The 17,726-nt window shown below is 54.7% G+C and overlaps 1 protein-coding gene across 1 annotated transcript in view; it reads left to right on the forward strand.

Annotated features, from left to right (window-relative positions):
• Nucleotides 1–5,649: 5,649 nt before the first annotated feature.
• The window catches only part of LOC122201807 (cadherin-23-like), a 296,594-nt gene continuing 284,517 nt past the window's right edge, over nucleotides 5,650–17,726 (forward strand). The window contains exons 1-2 of the mRNA XM_042907791.1: nucleotides 5,650–5,716; nucleotides 13,033–13,110. Of these exons, the coding sequence (XP_042763725.1) occupies nucleotides 5,650–5,716; nucleotides 13,033–13,110 (145 nt within the window). The remainder of the gene's footprint in view (nucleotides 5,717–13,032; nucleotides 13,111–17,726) is intronic.

Genomic DNA, 17,726 nt, shown 5'->3' on the forward strand with positions numbered 1-17,726 from the left:
TCTGCGCTCAGCTCTCAGCTCGTTCCCCCTGCCGCCTCCTCCCAGCTGGGTAGCATCAACTCCATCCTTCCGGGCGCCTGGGCCAAACGCTCAGGCTCGGTCCTTTCTCACACGGCCTCGTCTTCTCCAGTAGGAGACCCTCTCAGCTCTACCTCGACATATGCCAGACCCCACACCCTCCACCCCAGTCTCTGGCCAGAGCCCTCGGATGTCTGGCCGCCACACCGGTCTGTCTGCTTCTGCCCTTGCCCCTGCAGTCAGTCCCCAGTACTGTGGCCAAGTGCTCCAGTAAAACTTGACTCTTGTACGGCACTCTCGGGTGGCTTAGGACCATGACTCCCACTTGACTCCCATCAGTGATGGGCCCATTGTGTCTGTGGCCTCGTCTCCTGCCGCTCTCCCCCACCGTGTACCCAGTTACAGCCCCGCTGGCCTCCTCTCCATGTGCGTTAGCATGCTCTTGCCTCAGGGCCTTTGCACAGGCTGTTGCCTCTGCCTGGAAGATGTTTTTCCCTACTAACCACATGGCTCACTCTCCTGCTTCCTCACTGTTTGTTCATATAGCACCTTCAGTGATAGGCAGACTACCCTCACCCCGTTCCTTGCCTCTCTCCTTAGTACTTATTCCCAAGCACGCCGTAGAACTTGCCCACCTACGCCGTCTGTGTTGGTCTCTGCTGGAAGTGTCAGCCCCCACCACAGAAAGGTCCTCAGCTTGTTTCCTTCTGTGCGCTTGTGTCTAACACAGTGCCTGGCACACGGCAAGTAATGTCAGAGCAGACGCGTGTGGTGTGGCCAGACCCGGCTTAGAAGCCTCTCCTTGCAGCTCCCCAGCCCTCGGGGGTGTAAATGGAGGCTTTTATTGGGGAGGTGATTCCCAGGTGGGGTGACTCCCTAGATGCTGTAACCGTGCCACCTGCCAGAACATCCCCTGTGGCCCTCAGCCCAGGTGGGCCTGGCGTGAGCAGCAGGTTTTTACAGGTTGATCACAGGAGAAGGCACAGGCCAGTGTGGGTCGCGTTGCTGCCTAGAGTACGGCTGTCTTTGTAGTCTGCTCCCTCCAGGGACAGAGGTGGTAACCTCTTGGGGATGGTGCCGGAGAGGGCCATGTGGGATGAGGAGGCGGGGGGCTTGGTCACCTCTGATGGTACGGACGTTGTCTTATTGGTAGCGGTTCTCGGGCCAAGGCCTGTGAGATGCCAATACGCCAGAAAGGCAGGCTAAATAGGAACCCACTTCCCGGCCCTAGCTGTCCCCCTTCTTCCTGGCACACGCACTCAGCCTTGCTGCTGGCTCCTGTATCCTGTGGCTGTGAAGCAGTTGTAAGGGTTGGGGCTGAGGCTGGGCGACCAACTTTTGACGGCCATCGGAATGGGGTTCGAATCCCAACCTGGCCACTTATCAGCTGTGTGACCTCGGGCAGGTCACTCAAACTCTCCGAGCCCCAGCACGGACAGCACGTCGCCTGCCGCAGTGACTGGCACGTAACGTGCACTCGGCAAACGTTAACACTGTGCAGCCCACATCTCACCTCCTCTGGAAGGTTCAGGACTTCTCTTTCCATGGCCTTGGGCAGCAATGGTCTCTATCATTTATTTGACACCTGGCACATGTTCGTAGCCATCCTCCCCCAGGGCCTGGCACTGGGCTTAGCATGAAAGAGGCTGTTGAGAACTGACAGCCCGACGACTCGGAGGCCTGGTTCTGTGTCTTCTTGGCAGTGGGTATGTTTGAGGGATTTCTGGAAGTCTTCCTGCAAGAATGGGCTCTAAGCCAGGTCCCTGAGAGATTTGGGGGCAGCCAGCCCTGACCCTGCTCCTACCCCTGGGGCACGTCTCTGGCACTTATCCCAGGCCCAGAGCAGAACCCCCGCACGGAAGGCTGTGTGTCTGTGTTTCCTGGTCCAGTGGGGGCAGGTGAGGGTTGGTAGGAGCCCAGGCCCCATCCTGAGGTGGAGGAGGTCACGCAGCTCTGCCGGGTGGGAGGTGGGAGGGCTGGGAGGTTGGGGAACAGCTGTTGCACAGGGCAGGGCGAGGTCAGGCTCTCCCGGGGGACACAGGCCACTTGCTGTGGCCCCAGTGTCAAGGGAATGCCTGCAGGCAATGCAGCATCCATTGCAACACCTGGGCTGGAGGTTGGAACGCAGGGGCCTCTTCCCACTGCCGTTAGCCTCTCTCTCTGGGCCTTGCTTGCCTTCCTGTAGCCAGAGAGGCCAGAGGAAAGGCAAGAACTGGGATTTCAGGGAGAACCCAGTAGCAGGATGGACCCACTTTTGCCTAGCTACTCCTCTTCACCCTTTGGAGCCGGGGTCCCCGCGACCTACGGTCTCGGCTCCCTTGCCCCCAAGCTGAGGACAGAGTCAGCGTGGAGCAGACATCACCCCTGCTTCTAACGGTTTCAGAGCTGCCCCCCGCCCCCGATCCTGCAGAATCAGGGCTGTGTTTGGCTGCCCGTAACCCACAGAAGAGAGGCGCCAAGGCATGTGACTGCCTCCGGAGGGGAAGCAGATGTTTAAGGAGACAGGCTGGGGACAGTGTGCCTGGCGGTGTTGGAGCCCGAGCCAGCGTCGTGGAAATGATGCGTTTTGCACGTGTGGGTGTGTTGTGCACAAGTGTGCACTTCTTTGCAGACGTTCATCCTGTGTCTATTGTGTATTGTACTCCTGAGGGAGGGGCCGTGCCTTCCCTTTTATCTGTTAGGAAATGGGGCGGGCGGTGTGTGGGGAATGGTGGGCAGCAGCGTGGTGTGATGGAATCAGTTCCAGTCCTGGAGTGACCTCTCTGGGCCTTAATTCCCTCATCTGAAAAATGGGGACAATACGTTATGGGGACACTTCAGAGGACTGAATAAAACAACACCTCTGAAAATCCCTGGTCTGTGGGGGTTGCCCTCGTAAGTGTTTATTTTCTTCCTTCCTTCTTCCTTCCTTCCTTCTGCTGCAAACTTTGTGCAACACCTTGCAGAATGGCTACACTCCCCAGCTATTTGTGGATGATGTTCTGGGCAGATGTTGTTTAATTCTTATAACATCTGGTTTGGGAAGGCAGAGGGCTGGAGATTTTTTTGAAGAAAACACTCACTCACTAGGAGATGTCAGATTGTCACTTAATTGCTCTGTGCCTCGGTTTCTCCACTTGTAAATCAGGGATAATGCCAGCAACGCTGGTTAGCTTCTTTGTAGGATATGCTACGGCAATGCAGGATAACAGATGGAAAGTGGTTTGAACGTTTAGAAAAAGGCATCCTGCTCAACCTCGCTAGTAGTTAGGGAAATGCAAATTAAAGCAACAATGCCATACCATTTTTCATGCATCCGATTGGCAGCCATTTAAAAGAGGGATCACTTCCAGGTGGGCACAGAGGCCCTCTCATACGCTGCCGGAGGGAGCGGGAATTGCCACAACCTTTCCAGAAGGTAATACGGCGATGTCTAATATAAAGGTTTACATACATGGCCGGGGTTGTATCTAATCCGCCCAGTAATGCCGCAGCTGGAGAGCCAAGTTCAAGAGCAACCAAGGTCCCGACACGATTATTTTCAGAGGGAGGCCCATCGTGGCATTACCCGTGGTGGTGGGAACCTGGGAACACCCAAATGCCCAACAGTAGGGGATGCTTGTCTCTCTTGCAGACACCCGTGCTCTGAACTATGATTTAGCTCCTAAAAAGAAGGGCGCAGATGTAGCAGTGTTGACGTGGAGGGTCATCCGTGAAATATCATGATGTGAGAAGAGCAAGTTTCTTTTGTGTAGAGGCAGCTCCATCATTCTAAAGATAAACACAGCCGCACCGCTCCATACGTGTGTGTAATGCGAACGGATTTGCTTGGGTGCAGGGAAGGGCCCGGTAGGATGCGTGCCCAGCCCAACCCACCCACTCTGGCCATCAGACATGTCCTGTTTGGCTCCTACAAGTTGAATTATTTGCCAACATTTAAAACACTGAATTCATAGAAAAAGCCCAATTGTCGGCTTTTCATTGAGAGAAATCAGAAGCCCTGGCCACGCTGGGCCCACATCCCTCTTGGCTGGAACACGTCAGCGGCTGCCCCTCTTGGACAGAGCCTCTGGCCTCTGAGTGGCCATCATCCCCACCCACCCGGTGTCTCCCTCATTTCTGTTCCTGGCCAGGTCCCTGGAGCATATCAGTTTGCATCCCTGTGATGCTGTTAACATTCCAAAGCTCAAGGGGGTGGAAATATAGGAATATATGAATGGGGGGGGGGGGTCTGTCTTTTATTATTTAAATACATCTTAGGATTGTTTATTCTGCAAATTACCGTTTCATGCCTAGTAATCAGGACATCAGGGAAACAAATGTTAGAAGGGAAACCAAAGGGCGTCACGGGCCGTTGCATGTTGTATGTGGCAGGAACCCCGGTGGGGTCGTGTCACAGGCCACTCGGGGCCTGGGCTGACAAAGGCCACTCCGGGTCTGGAATTCAGGGATCTGAGCTTGTGGCTCTTTTGGAATCTCTCGCCCCTGGATCTTGCAGACATGTGGAAGTCTCTCCAGAGATCCCTCCCCTTCCGTTCCCTTCACCTCCCCGTGGCTTTCCTGGCCTCTCATCCACAAGGGAGGCGGCTGGTCAACTTAGGTCCAGATGCTGAGCCTGGTGCTCGCTAGCCGGGAGTCTCTGAGCAAGCTGTTGAACTGCAGGATGATGTGCAGGCCCTTGGCTAGGCCCTGCAGGGATGTGGAGGCGTGTGTCCCTGTACGAACAGGGCTAGCATTTGAGAGGGCCGTGGCAACCCCAGCTGAGGAGCGTGGGCCCCTCCTGGTGCCTCTGCTGGTCTCCAGGAGGCCTGTCCCTGAACCGCTGCAGGGCTGAGAAGGAACCAGAGGACCGTGGCCCTGCTGCAACAGGGCCACTGCTATGGTGCGAGGTGCAGTCACCCTCCCCGACACCCTTCGAGGTGGGATCTCGCCTCGCTGAGCCGCTGGGGGCTGGGCTCCAGATCTCGCTGGAGCTGTGCTCTGAGCCCCTAGAAATTTGGCCTCAGTGTTCTACAGACTTGCTGTGGAACGCTGTGCAGTTACCTCCCCTCTCTGTGCCACTCTGGGCACAGCTGACTGCCGCCACCTTTCATATCCCAGATTATGAGATAGTAGGGTGGGTAGGAAAAGTGGGAAAAGACATGCCCATTGGGCACTTAGGCTGGGGGGATCCGGGGTGTTGGGCCTGCCAAGCCCAGTCTTAGACCCCTGACTGCCCGCTCAGCACCTATCTCCTATCTCTGTCCCCAGGCTACCCAAGCCCCATCACTCCTGGGGCTGCCATCCTGGAGGATGTAGGCAACGGCCCCTCCCCGCAAGGGGCCCAGAATGCCTCGGTCACGCATTCCTGTGCCTACTGCTTAGCCTCGCTCACTCTCTCGCTCGCTCGGCTGTGTAGCCAGCCCCATGAGGGCAGACACACCGTTGCCCCTGCCCCCACCCCCAGGCCGCTGAGCTATACCCAGCCCTGGACGATACGAAACCAAGCGATGCAGACCCTCTCTTCTTTCCCACACCCAGCTCCCCACCACGTGAGTTGATTCCCTCCCTTCTTCCCAGGCCAATTCTCCCCGGAGCTGCAGGGGTGGGGAAGTGTAGGAGGGGCTCGGAGGGCAGGCTTCTCACCTCTCCTTCCTTGTGTCCCCAGGAGACATGAGGTGCCACGTTGCCACCGGCTGCCTCGTGGCCTGGCTGTTTGTGCTGATCTCCGGATGCCTGGGTAAGTCCAATCCTCTGCCCTTCCTGCCACCGCCAGCGTGGGGTTTGTGCACTGGGAGGGGGCTGGAGGGGGGCGGCTGCTCTGGGCCCACAGACCTCGCCTTGCTGTGTGTGTGATTGCACACACACTTCCCTCTCTGGGCCTTGGTCGCTTCCACAGCACTCACAGGACTGAAAATACCAGCCTCCCTGGGAGGGAAGGGGAGGAGCCTTGAGAAACAGGTGAGCTCCAGGGGAAGGAGGCATCTGTGACCGTGAACCCCTTCTGGGATGCAGGGAGTGGCTGCAGTGCTCTTCGGTTTCAGAGCTGTCTTTTGAGTACCTACTGTGTGAGGCTGTGTCTACTGTGCCCAGTTCTGGGGTATGGGGCAGTGACTCGTGCTCAGGGAGCCCCGAGCCTGGTGGGGGAGGAAGCCACAGCTAGGATTTACTACCTAGAAGGCAGGTGAATATAGTGGTAAGAAGACGGACATGGCTCTGGAGAAGCCCATCAGAAGAAAAGATTGGTTGGGCCTGTGGGGACAGGAGGGACTCAGCCAGAGGGAACATTTAATCGGGACTTTGAAGACTGAGAAGTAGTTTTAGCGTAGGGGAACAGGAGGAAGGGAATCCCGGGAGGAAGGAACAGCTTGAGCGAATCGTGGTGGTGAGGTGCCCTTTCCCCTGGCAGGGAGGACCGGCCCTCCTTCCCCAGCGGCCAGATCAGCGTCAGCTCTGGTGGCCGCGGAGGAGGCCGGGAAAGACCTGGGCATTTGCCTGTCCCTTGGCTCCTGGACAGCTGGTGGCAAGGAGCAAAACAGCTCTGGACTGCGCTGACGGAAGGTTAGGACTGCAGGCACGGCTGGCATGGTGTCCCCTGGGGCCAGCGTGTCCCCGGGGAAGAGCTGTGGGCCCGGCCTGCCTGGTGACACGGGCAAACATATTCCTGAGTGAGGCCAGCTCCTTCTGTCACTCCAGGGAGCTAGGGAGTCGCTGGAGGAAGCCAGCCTCCCCCTGGCTGCCCGAGAGTCCCTTGAAACTCCCCTCTCCTGGCCACTGTGTTTGAAGGATCTCTGCTGGAATGCCTCTGTGATGGGGAGCTCACTTCCATCCAGGCAGCCCGGGATTACGGCGCAGTTTCACGGACTCTCAGGGGAGAGCTGGAGGCGCTCTCAGACCCTCTCTCGAGTCTTGACCTCCTTTGCAGAGAAACTGACACCTGGAGATGTTACTGGCCCGAGGTCATGCCAAGCAGGGCGTGGCTGAGCCTCAGTCAGGGTCAGGATACTGCTCCCACAGCCATTGCAGGAGACCTCAGTGGGGGCACATGAGATCAGCTCTGACCCTCTGGCTTTGCTGGATGGTGGGGGAGTCAGGACACTCTCCTCAGCCGGCTCTATGACCTTGGACACTCATGCCCTTCCCCCGCTGTTAAGAAGAAATACATCGGGGCGCCTGGTGGCTCAGTCGGTTAAGCGTCTGACTCTTGATTTCAGTTCAGGTCATGATCTCATCATTTCTGAGTTTGAGCCCTGCGTTGGGCTCTGTGCTGACAGTGCGGAGCCTGCTTGGGATTCTCTCTCTCCCCCTTGCTGCCTGCCCCTCCCGGGCTTGCACTGTCTGTAAAAATAAAACAGGTGCTAAGAGCTCGGCTGTATCCTCAGCAGAGGATAGCTTCCTCTTGAGCTCTCTGGGTGGAAGACGGTTTGTGCATCTCAAGTGGGCACAAGGGAGTAGCACAGAGCCAGGACTCCTGGGTTCCCGCCCCACTTCTCCAACCGCTTCCCTTGGGCAAGTGTCTTAGTCTCTCTGTCCTTCAGCTTTCTTATCTCTAAAGTCAAAGGACAATAGGACTCTCCTCCTTCAGTTGTCAGAATGATCAGACGAGTTAATGCACATGTCAAGCACTTAGAATAGCGCCTGGCACGTATTAGGTGCTAAAATAAAGCGTTAGCTCTTTTATTATGAGCTGTATCTTTCTCTGGGTGAAGGAAAATGGGGCACAGAAAACAGAAAAGTTAAGCAAGTTGCCTGGGGCCACACAGCAGCTCTGTGGCAAAACCAGCCCATCTGCTTTGCACGTATATGAGGGTCCCTTTCTCTCATTGCCGGGTATGGTCCTCCCTTCCTGATGCCTGTCTGAAGTGGCCAGTGTTGTTCCTCTGGCATGGTGAGGCCATGGCTGACCTTAGGGACTGAAGGACACCGTCTTCCACCCTGCCCTTCCGACACCTGCCCCTGACCCCTCACCCTCCTCTCATTCCCGCAGACCCTCCCGCATCACTTCTCCCCACTTTGTTTTCATCTGACCCACAGCCCCAGCGGATCTCTCTCCTCCCATCCTGGGTAGTCAGAGATGGGTCAGGCTCACAGATGTCAGACCCTCTTGTCAGCCTGTCATCTTCTCTCTGCCGAAGCTTGTTCCCCCTTCTTCCCTCTGGCCTCAACGTGTTCTTCATCTGTGGGCTTGCTGGGGGGCAGGAGGTGGAGGCCAGCAGCTCGCATGGCGTGTTTTCTGTGAGCCTCCCCACTCCCTTCTCCCCTCAGGCCTGCAGTGGTAAGAAGCTAGATGCTGTGCGGTGTTGTTTTTTTTTTTTATCATGAAATTTATTGTCAAATTGGTTTCCATACAACACCATACAACAGCTGCCCTCGTCAATACCCATCACCCACCCTCCACTCCCTCCCACCCCCCATCAACCCTCAGTTTGTTCTCAGTCTTTAAGAGTCTCTTATGGTTTGGCTCCCTCCCTCTCTAACTTTGTTTTTCCTTCCCCTCCCCCATGGTCTTCTGTTAAGTTTCTCAGGATCCACAGAGGAGTGAAAACATATGATATCCGTCTTTCTCTGTATAACTTATTTCACTTAGCATAACACTCGCCAGTTCCATCCATGTTGCCACAAAAGGCCATATTTCATTCTTTCTCATTGCCACGTAGTATTCCATTGTGTATAAAAACCACCATTTCTTTATCCATTCATCAGTTGATGGACATTTAGGCTCTTTCCATAGTTTGGCTATTGTTGAAAGTGCTGCTATAAACATTGGGGTACAAGTGCCCCTGTGCATCGGCACTCCTGTATCGCTTGGGTAAATTCCTAGCAGTGCTACTGCTGGGTTATAGGGTAGACCTATTTTTAATTTTTTGAGGAACCTCCACACTGTTTTCCAGAGCAGCTGTATCAGTCTGCATTCCTACCAACAGTACAAGAGGGTTCCCGTTTCTCCACATCCTCGCCAGCATCTATAGTCTCCTGATTTGTTCACTTTAGCCACTCTGACTGACGTGAGGTGGTGTCTCAGTGTGGTTTTGATTTGTATTTCCCTGATGAGGAGTGACATTGAGCATTTGTTCATGTGTTGGTTGGCCATCTGGATGTCTTCTTTGGAAAAGTGTCTATTCATGTCTTCTGCCCATTTCTTCACTGGATTATTTGTTTTCCGGGTGTGGAGTTTGGTGAGTTCTTTATAGATTTTTGGATGCTAGCCCTTTGTCCGATATGTCATTTGCAAATATTTTTCCCATTCCGTCGGTTGCCTTTTAGTTTTGTTGATTGTCTCCTTCACGGTGCAGAAGCCTTTTATCTTGATGAGGTCCCAATAGTTCATTTTTGCTTTTAATTCCCTTGCCTTTGGAGATGTGTCGAGTAAGAAATTGCTGCGGCTGAGGTCAGAGAGGTCTTTTCCGGCTTTCTCCTCTCGGGTTTCGATGGTTTCCTGTCACACATTCAGGTCCTTTATCCATTTTGAGTTTATTTTTGTGTTTGAAATACTTAAAGCTGGCGGACTCCTCCATCTACTGTGTGGGGAACAATCAGTAGGCGTGGCTGGCAGAGGTGGGAGGAGGCCACCGGGGCGGAGCCAACAGTGGATTCGGACTCACGGGGAAGGGGTGTGTGGGGCACGGGAAGTTGGGACTCCCCCATGTCCCCTCCCCTTGTACATCCACTCACGGACCAGCTGGGCTGGAGGTCTCACACAGAGCCTTTGTGCCTTGAGAGTGGTTTTTAAGAGAACGAATAACCTGTCCGTGTGCCATTTCCCCACCTCTGCCCCGTCAGCCCCCTCCTGGTGCCCAGGGACCGCACTGGCAGCCCAGGGCCACGGGGTCTCTGGGGGCAGCAGGACTGTTCTGAGGACCCAGGCCCTGCTTGGTAGGTGGCAGGAGACATCTGCCCCTGGGGCCCTGCCGGCTGCCAGTGCAGAGCACTCAGCAGGTGATTATCGGCAGGTCCTGTAAAAGAAAATTTAAAATGAACAATGCTGCTGCACGCGGTGTTTTTTCCTGGCTGGTTTCCCTCCCCCAGCAGCCCAAGCCCACCCCGGAGCCTTCACCCGGGTTCAGCCCGCTTCCCATACTGGAGCCCAAGGCTCTTCTTGGTCAGAAGCATCCCTCTCTGGCTGAGCAGGTGGCTCCATTATTAATACCAATATTAATAGTAGTTACCATTTATCCAGTGCTTGCTGTGTGCTGGGGCATGGCGCTAAGCACTTTATGTATGTAATCTCACTTAATCCTTAGGGCTGCCCTGAAGTAAGTCTTGTTACTGCCATTTTACACCTGAGTAAACTGAGGCATGGGAGGATCGTGTGGCTGGAAAGAAGCACAGGGAAGTTCCAAACAAAGGCAAGGCCCTTGACCATTGGCCTCTTTCTGAGGCTGTTATGTGTGAGAGGGGTTCTGGATTCTTGATATGAGAGGATGGAGGAGTGTGTGGGGGTGCACGTTTGTAGTAATGGTGATCAAGGAGGGCTTGCTGGAAGAAGGGATGTCTAAGATGAAACTTGAAGGATGTCTAAGAAGAAACTTGAGCCCACTCCCCACTAGGAGCATCTCGGGCGGGAGGGGGAAGTGCTCCTCCTCGACTCCAGCCTTCTCACTTCCTGGGAGCTGGCCTCCGTTCTCTAGCCTGGCACCAGGCCTGAGACAGCCCCAGCTCAGCCGAAATGGGGAAAAGAAGGACGTCCCCGAAGGACCCAGCAGGGGCTGCTTATGGCTGCACGACATCAGCCCTGTGCAAGACAGATCAGCTACCTACCCCCTGGTTGGCAGGGGCAGAAAGGGAAGAGCCCTCACTTGCCTACTTCTCAGGTGTTTTCCATACCAACAACCAATTCTCTGGACACAAACTGGGTGTCCAAAAATTTAATGAAATTCAGTCTGACACTATTTGGAGCTAGTGTCAAATTATACACATTTAAGGGCTCGGGCGCACAAGACCGCCCCCATGTCACAGGCCAGTCACGAGTCCTAGGCCACCCATACATCTCACCTACCGGCCATAAATCAGGGCTTCCTATGACCCCCTTCCTCAGGTTTTATCAGCTAGAATGACTCACAAGACTCAGGGAGGCAGTTTACTTCCACTTCCTGGGTTAACATAAAGAGTACAGCTCCGGGGCAGCCAGATGGAATGGGGTGAGAGTGAAGCTTCCATGTCCTCTCCAGGTGCGCCACCCTCCCAGCACATGGATATGTTCACTTCCTGAGCACTCATCAGATCTCTTCAATCTCCAGCTCCCTCCCCTCCCCAGAGGTCTGGATGGGACTAAAAGATCCCCCCACTAACGAGTTGGTCTTTCTGCCCACCAGCCCCATATATATATTCTATATATTCTATATATTCTATATATAGAATATATATATAAATTTTTTTATGTTTATTTTTTTTTATTTTTTTTACCATTTTATTTATTTTTGAGACAGGGAGAGACAGAGCATGAACGGGGGAGGTGGTCAGAGAGAGGGGGACACAGAATCTGAAACAGGCTCCAAGCTCTGTGCTGTCAGCACAGAGCCCGACGCGGGGCTCGAACCCACGGACTGCGAGATCATGACCTGAGCCGAAGTCGGCCGCTTAACCGACTGAGCCACCCAGGCGCCCCTTAATGTTTATTTTTGAGAGAGAGAGAGGGAGAGAGACAAAGCATGAGCAGGGGAAGAGCAGAGAGAGAGAGGGAGACACAGAATCCAAAGCAAGCTCCAGGCTCTGAGCTGTGAGCACAGAGCCTGAAACGGGGCTCAAACTCACAAACTATGAGATCATGACCTGAGCTGAAGTCAGATGCTTAACTGGTTGAGCCACCCAGGCACCTCCAAATATATTTTTTATTATACTGCACTACTGAAGGCTGTTAAGAGGAGGTTCAGGGGATAGGTAAAGCCAGCCTTGGGGAGGCCTTGTGTGGGGAGCTTGTGGTTTGGGGGGCTCTTTGGAATCACTAAATTCCTCAGCCCGTGCCACTACTTCCTCAACTCCTTCCAAACCTGGCCCTTGTCCCAAGGCCATCACAGAGTGATACAAGGTCAACCACCCAGGGGTCCCCTAAGGCCTGTGCCACTTACTAGCTGTGTGACCCTGGGCAAGTTACTGCTTATTCCCCACAGGCCTCGTTTTCCTCAGCAGTAAGATGGGGATATGATAGCCCCTCCTGTACCATGAAGATTGGTGGAGGGGACGTAGTGGCTGGCATGGAGAAAGGTTCTATACATGGCATTGTTGTCATTCATCCTATGGGGTCGGCTCACGTTCCTTCACACGACAAATACCTCCTGGGGCTCCTGAGTCCTCGCTCTTCTCTGAGCACCAGGCTGGTAGCCATTGAGGAGGATAGCCCTGGTCCTTGGTGTGCTCACATGTCATCTACAGCCAGGCTGCCTGGTGGGAGTACAACGTGAGCCACATGTGTGAGTTGGAATTTTCTAGAAGCCGCATTAGAAAAGAAACACATTTTATTAAAAAAAATTTTTTTTAATGTTTTTATTTATTTTTGAGAGAGAGAGACAGAGCATGAGCAGGGGAGGGGCAGAGAGAGGAGACACAGAATCCGAAGCAGACGCCAGGCTCTGAGCCGTCAGCACAGAGCCCGACGCTGGGCTCGAACTCACGGACCGTGAGATCACGACCTGAGCCGAAGTTGGATGCCCAACCGACTGAGCCACCCAGGCGCCCCAAGAAATACATTTTAATAATAAGTTTAACCCAATATATCCACAATATTTTCATTTCAACCCATGTTCAATATAAAAGGTTAATGAGATATTTTACACCCATGTTTTCATATAAAGCCTTTGAAATCCTGTGTGTATTTTATGCTTCATCATGTCCCAGGACTCATTAGCCATGTGGGGCTGGTGGCCTCTCTCGCCGTACGACCTCCCTACTGGCATTATTCCCCATTTACCCAGAAGCAGGACAGTGACTCGCTGAGGTCCTGGGAAGGTGGCCATGGCACTGGATGCAAGCTCAGTGCCCTCTGCAGCCCCTACTCTGTGTCTCCCTGAAGAAGCTATGGCATAAGGTCCTTGACTGACACTCTTGTCCTCTGACTTCCAGGCCAGGTGAACCGACTGCCCTTCTTCATCAACCACTTCTTTGACACGTACCTGCTCATCAGCGAGGACACGCCCGTGGGTGAGTTGGCACAAGGGCTGGTGGGCATGCCGGGTGGCATAGGGTGGGCTTCCCTTCTCACGAGCAAAGGTGATCTTAAAGATTGAGGCCATCTTCTACCAATTATTGGAACCTCTTCTGTCCCTCATGGGGGTGTGTATGGCCTCTCCTTGGGGATGGGGCGCTCAGTCCTTCCCAGGGCTGTCCCTTCCCACACGGGGGGGCTCCAAGTGCCCAAGGAGTTATCACATTGAGCCCAAGATGCGTGACTTCTTCCACTTCTGTCCTACAAGATGGCTTGTTCCTCTTCTTTGGGAAAACTTTAAGTTGGCAACTGTCACAGAGTTTGTTTTGTAGCCTTTTGCACTTTTCCGTGATCACCAAGTTTTCCGCAATGAGTCTGCCTGTTTTTGTCATTAGGGGAACAATTACCTATTTTGGAGGTGATCACAAACATCCCTCACACCCCAGCTTGAGTCACCTCATTACCCAGCTCTGTCCTCATGATCCCCTTCCTGAGGGCCTGGCCTCTATGCCTGTGGCTGGAGATGTGCACACATAGCCCTGTGGCCTTCGCTCGGCTCCGGGGACCAGAAGGTTCTCGGGAAGTGCAGCTGCACTGATGGGAAGACCCTCATTCCTGTGAGAGGCCCCTCCTGCCTCCCCCCACACTCCCTCCCTTGTCCTCATTCTTGTCCGTGTCATCTTAGGGAAAATGCCCGTCATCTGGGGCTTCTTAAACTCAGATCTGCCTCCTCCGTGGGTCTGCGGGCGGGGCTCAGGGCTGGTGTGGTGCTTCTTTCTGGAGCGTCGCTTGTCCTTGGAAATGAAGCAAGATGGCATGGAGAGAGGGGAGGGGTGGGAAGGCATTTAACGCAGAGGTCATTTTAAACACTCTCTTATGTAAAACCAAAGGTAGATATGTGATAGAGAAGATGCAAAATTCTTCATAGACATCTCTGCTTGACGAAGGGAGCCTCAGCAGGCCCCGGCCTCTCCCCTGCTGTGTGTGCGACCAGGACGGCAATCCCTGGAGAGACCTTTCCTTCCATCCTTCCTGGTGGAAGCTTTTTTGCAGGTGGCTGCGGAGTATAGCAGGTGTTTCTGACTGTTGTGGGGATTGTTCCCACAGTCCAATTGCTCCTTTCTAGGACCCATGGGGTAGGGGGGGGCCCTGGGGTAAGTTGCAACTCCTTTGGTGATTCACAGCCTCCCTTGGATCAGTGCTGCAAGGCTGGATTTGTGGGTGTAGGTGCTTAAAGGCTCCTCCGAGAAGGAGGCTGCCCGCCTCTCTGTCTGCCTCTTCCTCAGGCTTAGATCAACTCCTGGTGGGAGGGGGCGGGGTGGTGGAGAGGGAACCTAGAAGTCTCCCGGGGATGCTGCTGAGCTTCAGGCCATGTGCGTGGGCTTCTGGATTCATCTGGGGGTTCTCCCCAAACCCAGGCCTCGCATGGGACTGGTGTGGAGGTAGGAGAGTAGCTGCCTAGTATATGTGGTTCGAGAAATGAATGAACGTTAGCAGCCTTTGTCATCAGTAGAGGCTCTCCCAGTTCACCCATCAGTCCATCAGCTATAGAGGGGTGCACCCTCTGTGCTGGGCCTAACTGCCGTGCACCCAGAGAGGAATCCGACAGAAGGATAAAGAAGTCGATGTTGGGGTGATGGGGGCCGGGTTGGATGTCCGGTTAAGTTCCAGGGGGGCCTTGAAAGAGGAAGGTGTGTTCTTCTGGGGACAGAGCAGAGGCAGGAGGAAGCCGGAGAGGTTTTGGGGAGGTGGTGGCCCTTGAGCAGAGTCCCAAAAGACTCCCTTTCTGTTCCTTCACATACTGTTTCCTACAGCTGGTTTTTACAAGTCAGTTCTTTTTATTTTTTAACATTTTTTTAATGTTTATTTATTTTTGAGAGAGAGAGAGAGAGAGAAAGCAGGGGAGGGGCAGAGAGAGAGGGAGATGCAGAATCCGAAGCAGGCGCCAGGCTCCGAGCTGTCAGCACAGAGCCCGACATGGGGCTCGAACTCAAGAACCTCAAGATCGTGACCTGAGCCGAAGTCGGACGCTCAACCGACTGAGCCACCCAGGCGTCCCTAGAAGTGTCTGTGCTAACCTCAGCCTCCCAGGGATTGCTCTGTGGTGGAGGGACTATATCTGGGACAGGGGGGACCATTGAGGCAGAGGCGTGGCCAGCCGTTAACTGACGGGGCTGCTGGCGGGGAGAGGTGAAGGCCGCCCTCAGGTGAGCGGTGCTGGCTGCGTCACCCTATCTGTGACCCTGCTCAGCCCTGAGTGTGGCGTTCTCAGAGGCCTGTGGTGCAGGGAACGTGGTGGGGTGGAGTGGGTATTGCTTGGCCAGTGCTGATGGTGATAAGCCCCAGGCTGGATGCCCCCACTCCCAGCGAGCCCTCAGTGAGCTGAAGACAGCTCTGTTCTACTCTCCGGGCAGGGGCTGGTGCTGAGTTGGCCCACACCTTCCTGGCTTCCCCCCTTCGTGTTGCATCGGCATGGGACAGCAAACTCTGGCCTGAAAGTCATGAACTTAGTTTTTGTTCTTCACTGTGTGGCCTTGGGCACAGCACTGCCCCTCTCTGGGCCTTACCTCCTATCTCACCAATGAGAGGGCATTGGGCCCATCTTGGGCGGCCCTGCCGGCCCAGTATATAGCCAGGCCCTCAGATAACAGGCCTGGAGGTGTCCATTGTGTGTTGTCACCTGTGTGGCCCTGGGCCATTCAGAGGTTGGTGTGGACTCACATGGATGTGGCGGGGTGCAGGCCTCAGACCAGCAGAGGCCGGGGCAAGGGTGAGGGTTGAAACAGTTTGTCCAAGGGGCTGGCCCTTTGCTTGCCATGTGGAATGGGGTGGCCTAGAGACTTGGCTTGGAGGCTTGGTTCTCACTGGCCCTTTGCTTTCTGAACCTCAATGTTCCAGACTGTAAAATGGGGACGGAATGGACCCCTCTCTGGATTCCATGCCTGGAATGGTTTGTTAGTGAATGGGGAGCCTGTGTGCGGCCTGGAGATGACTGGTTGAGCTGTCCTGCCCGCCATGGGCTGTGGAGGGGAGAGACAGGTGCACAGAGGAGCTGGGTCTAGGGATGGTCACTATCGATGGCTGGAGGCAGAGCCCAAGCCAGTCTGAAAGTGGCAGGAGGTCAGAGCTGTGGGCAGACCAACTTCCAGCTTGGGTGCTGATTATCTGGCTTCTGCTCAATGCCTGACGGTGGGGAGCTCATGATCCCGGAAGACAGTTCATTTTCGTGCTACAGGATGGTTCTGGGAATGAAAAATCCTTCCTAATAGGAATATGAAATCTGTCCCTGGAACTCCCACCCATTGAGCCTAATTCAGACCACTGGAGCCTTACAGAATAATGATAATAATAATATATGATATACTGTATATGTATAATATATACAATCATAAAAAACTACGTTTGTTGACTGCTCAAGGTAGGGTACAAAGTGTGTTAATCAATGTGTTTTCCAAATTCCTCTTAAGATTCCGGAGGTAGAGTTGGCTGCAGGCTGTTAGTGTGTGGTTTCTGCAAATGTTCTCTCCTGAGCTAGAGGTTGGGTCTTAGATTCACCCCACACCTTCCGAGCCTTTCCATTCTTTATGCCGTCGCCTCGGTTTCGGCCGGCGGGCCAGCAGCCGTGTGCTGGGGAGCAGAGGGGGAGGGCACAGCCCAGCCGCCCCAGATCCCTTGCGGAGGCTATGCGTCGTGTCACTCTATCTCCTCACCCATCTCTGGTTCCAATTCCCTCTGCCTGATGTTCTCTTTGAGGACCATCTCCCAGCCGGAGAAGACAGAAGCAAAATGAAGTCATTATGGAGTCCTGCCTGGTAACATTCAGGGCCCCCTTGTCCCTGTGTGTCTTACTCCAGACACGAACGTCCATCACTGGCAGCTGAGCTGGCCAGGGAGGGGCAGAGCAAGGGCAGATCAAGGACTCGGTGCCCGGTCGGGCTGGTGGCATCGCCCACACCGTGGCCTTGGCTGTCAGCAGTGAATGACCGCGTAGCACCGGCATCCGAGGGAGGGACACTTCCTGGGTGCTGTCTCCAGGTGACGTCCCGAATCCACTCCAGACACTCACCAGTATGGCCCACGTCAAGGTCACTGACGACCTCCCGGTGGCTGAAGCCAGTCCTTAATTCTCAGACCTGTGGCCTTCTGGCAGTCGGTCTTTTTCTCTTCCAGGGCATTGGCTCTCTGGCTGTGCCTTCTCAGCTCCCTTGGCCGGCTTCTCCACACCTCCCACACCCCTGAGTGTTGCAGGGCCCCAGGCCCAGCTCCTGTGTGCCTTCCCCGTGTTCTAGCCCCGTGGCCACCAACTCTGGTCTCGCGGCTTCAGGTCCTGTCGGGTGCTGACGAGTCGGAGGCTGCTACCTCCTTCCCGGGCCTCCTTGCGGAGGACGTTCCAGACTTGTGTATCCGCCTCTGTGCTCAGCATTTCTACTTGGGTGTCTGCAGGGCTCTCAGCCTCTGTGCATCCAGGCTGGACTCCTGCCCTTCCCCCAGGCCCTGCAGCCTTGCCCGGCTCAGTTGTAGCTGCACCACCTGCCTCAAACACCAGTTGCCCAGGCCAAAAACTCGGGGTCGTCCCTGTCTCTTCCCTTTCTCCCTCACCTCACTTCCGATT

The sequence above is a fragment of the Panthera leo genome, chromosome D2 (genome assembly GCF_018350215.1).
Source record: "Panthera leo isolate Ple1 chromosome D2, P.leo_Ple1_pat1.1, whole genome shotgun sequence".
Classification (NCBI taxonomy): Eukaryota; Metazoa; Chordata; class Mammalia; order Carnivora; family Felidae; genus Panthera; species Panthera leo.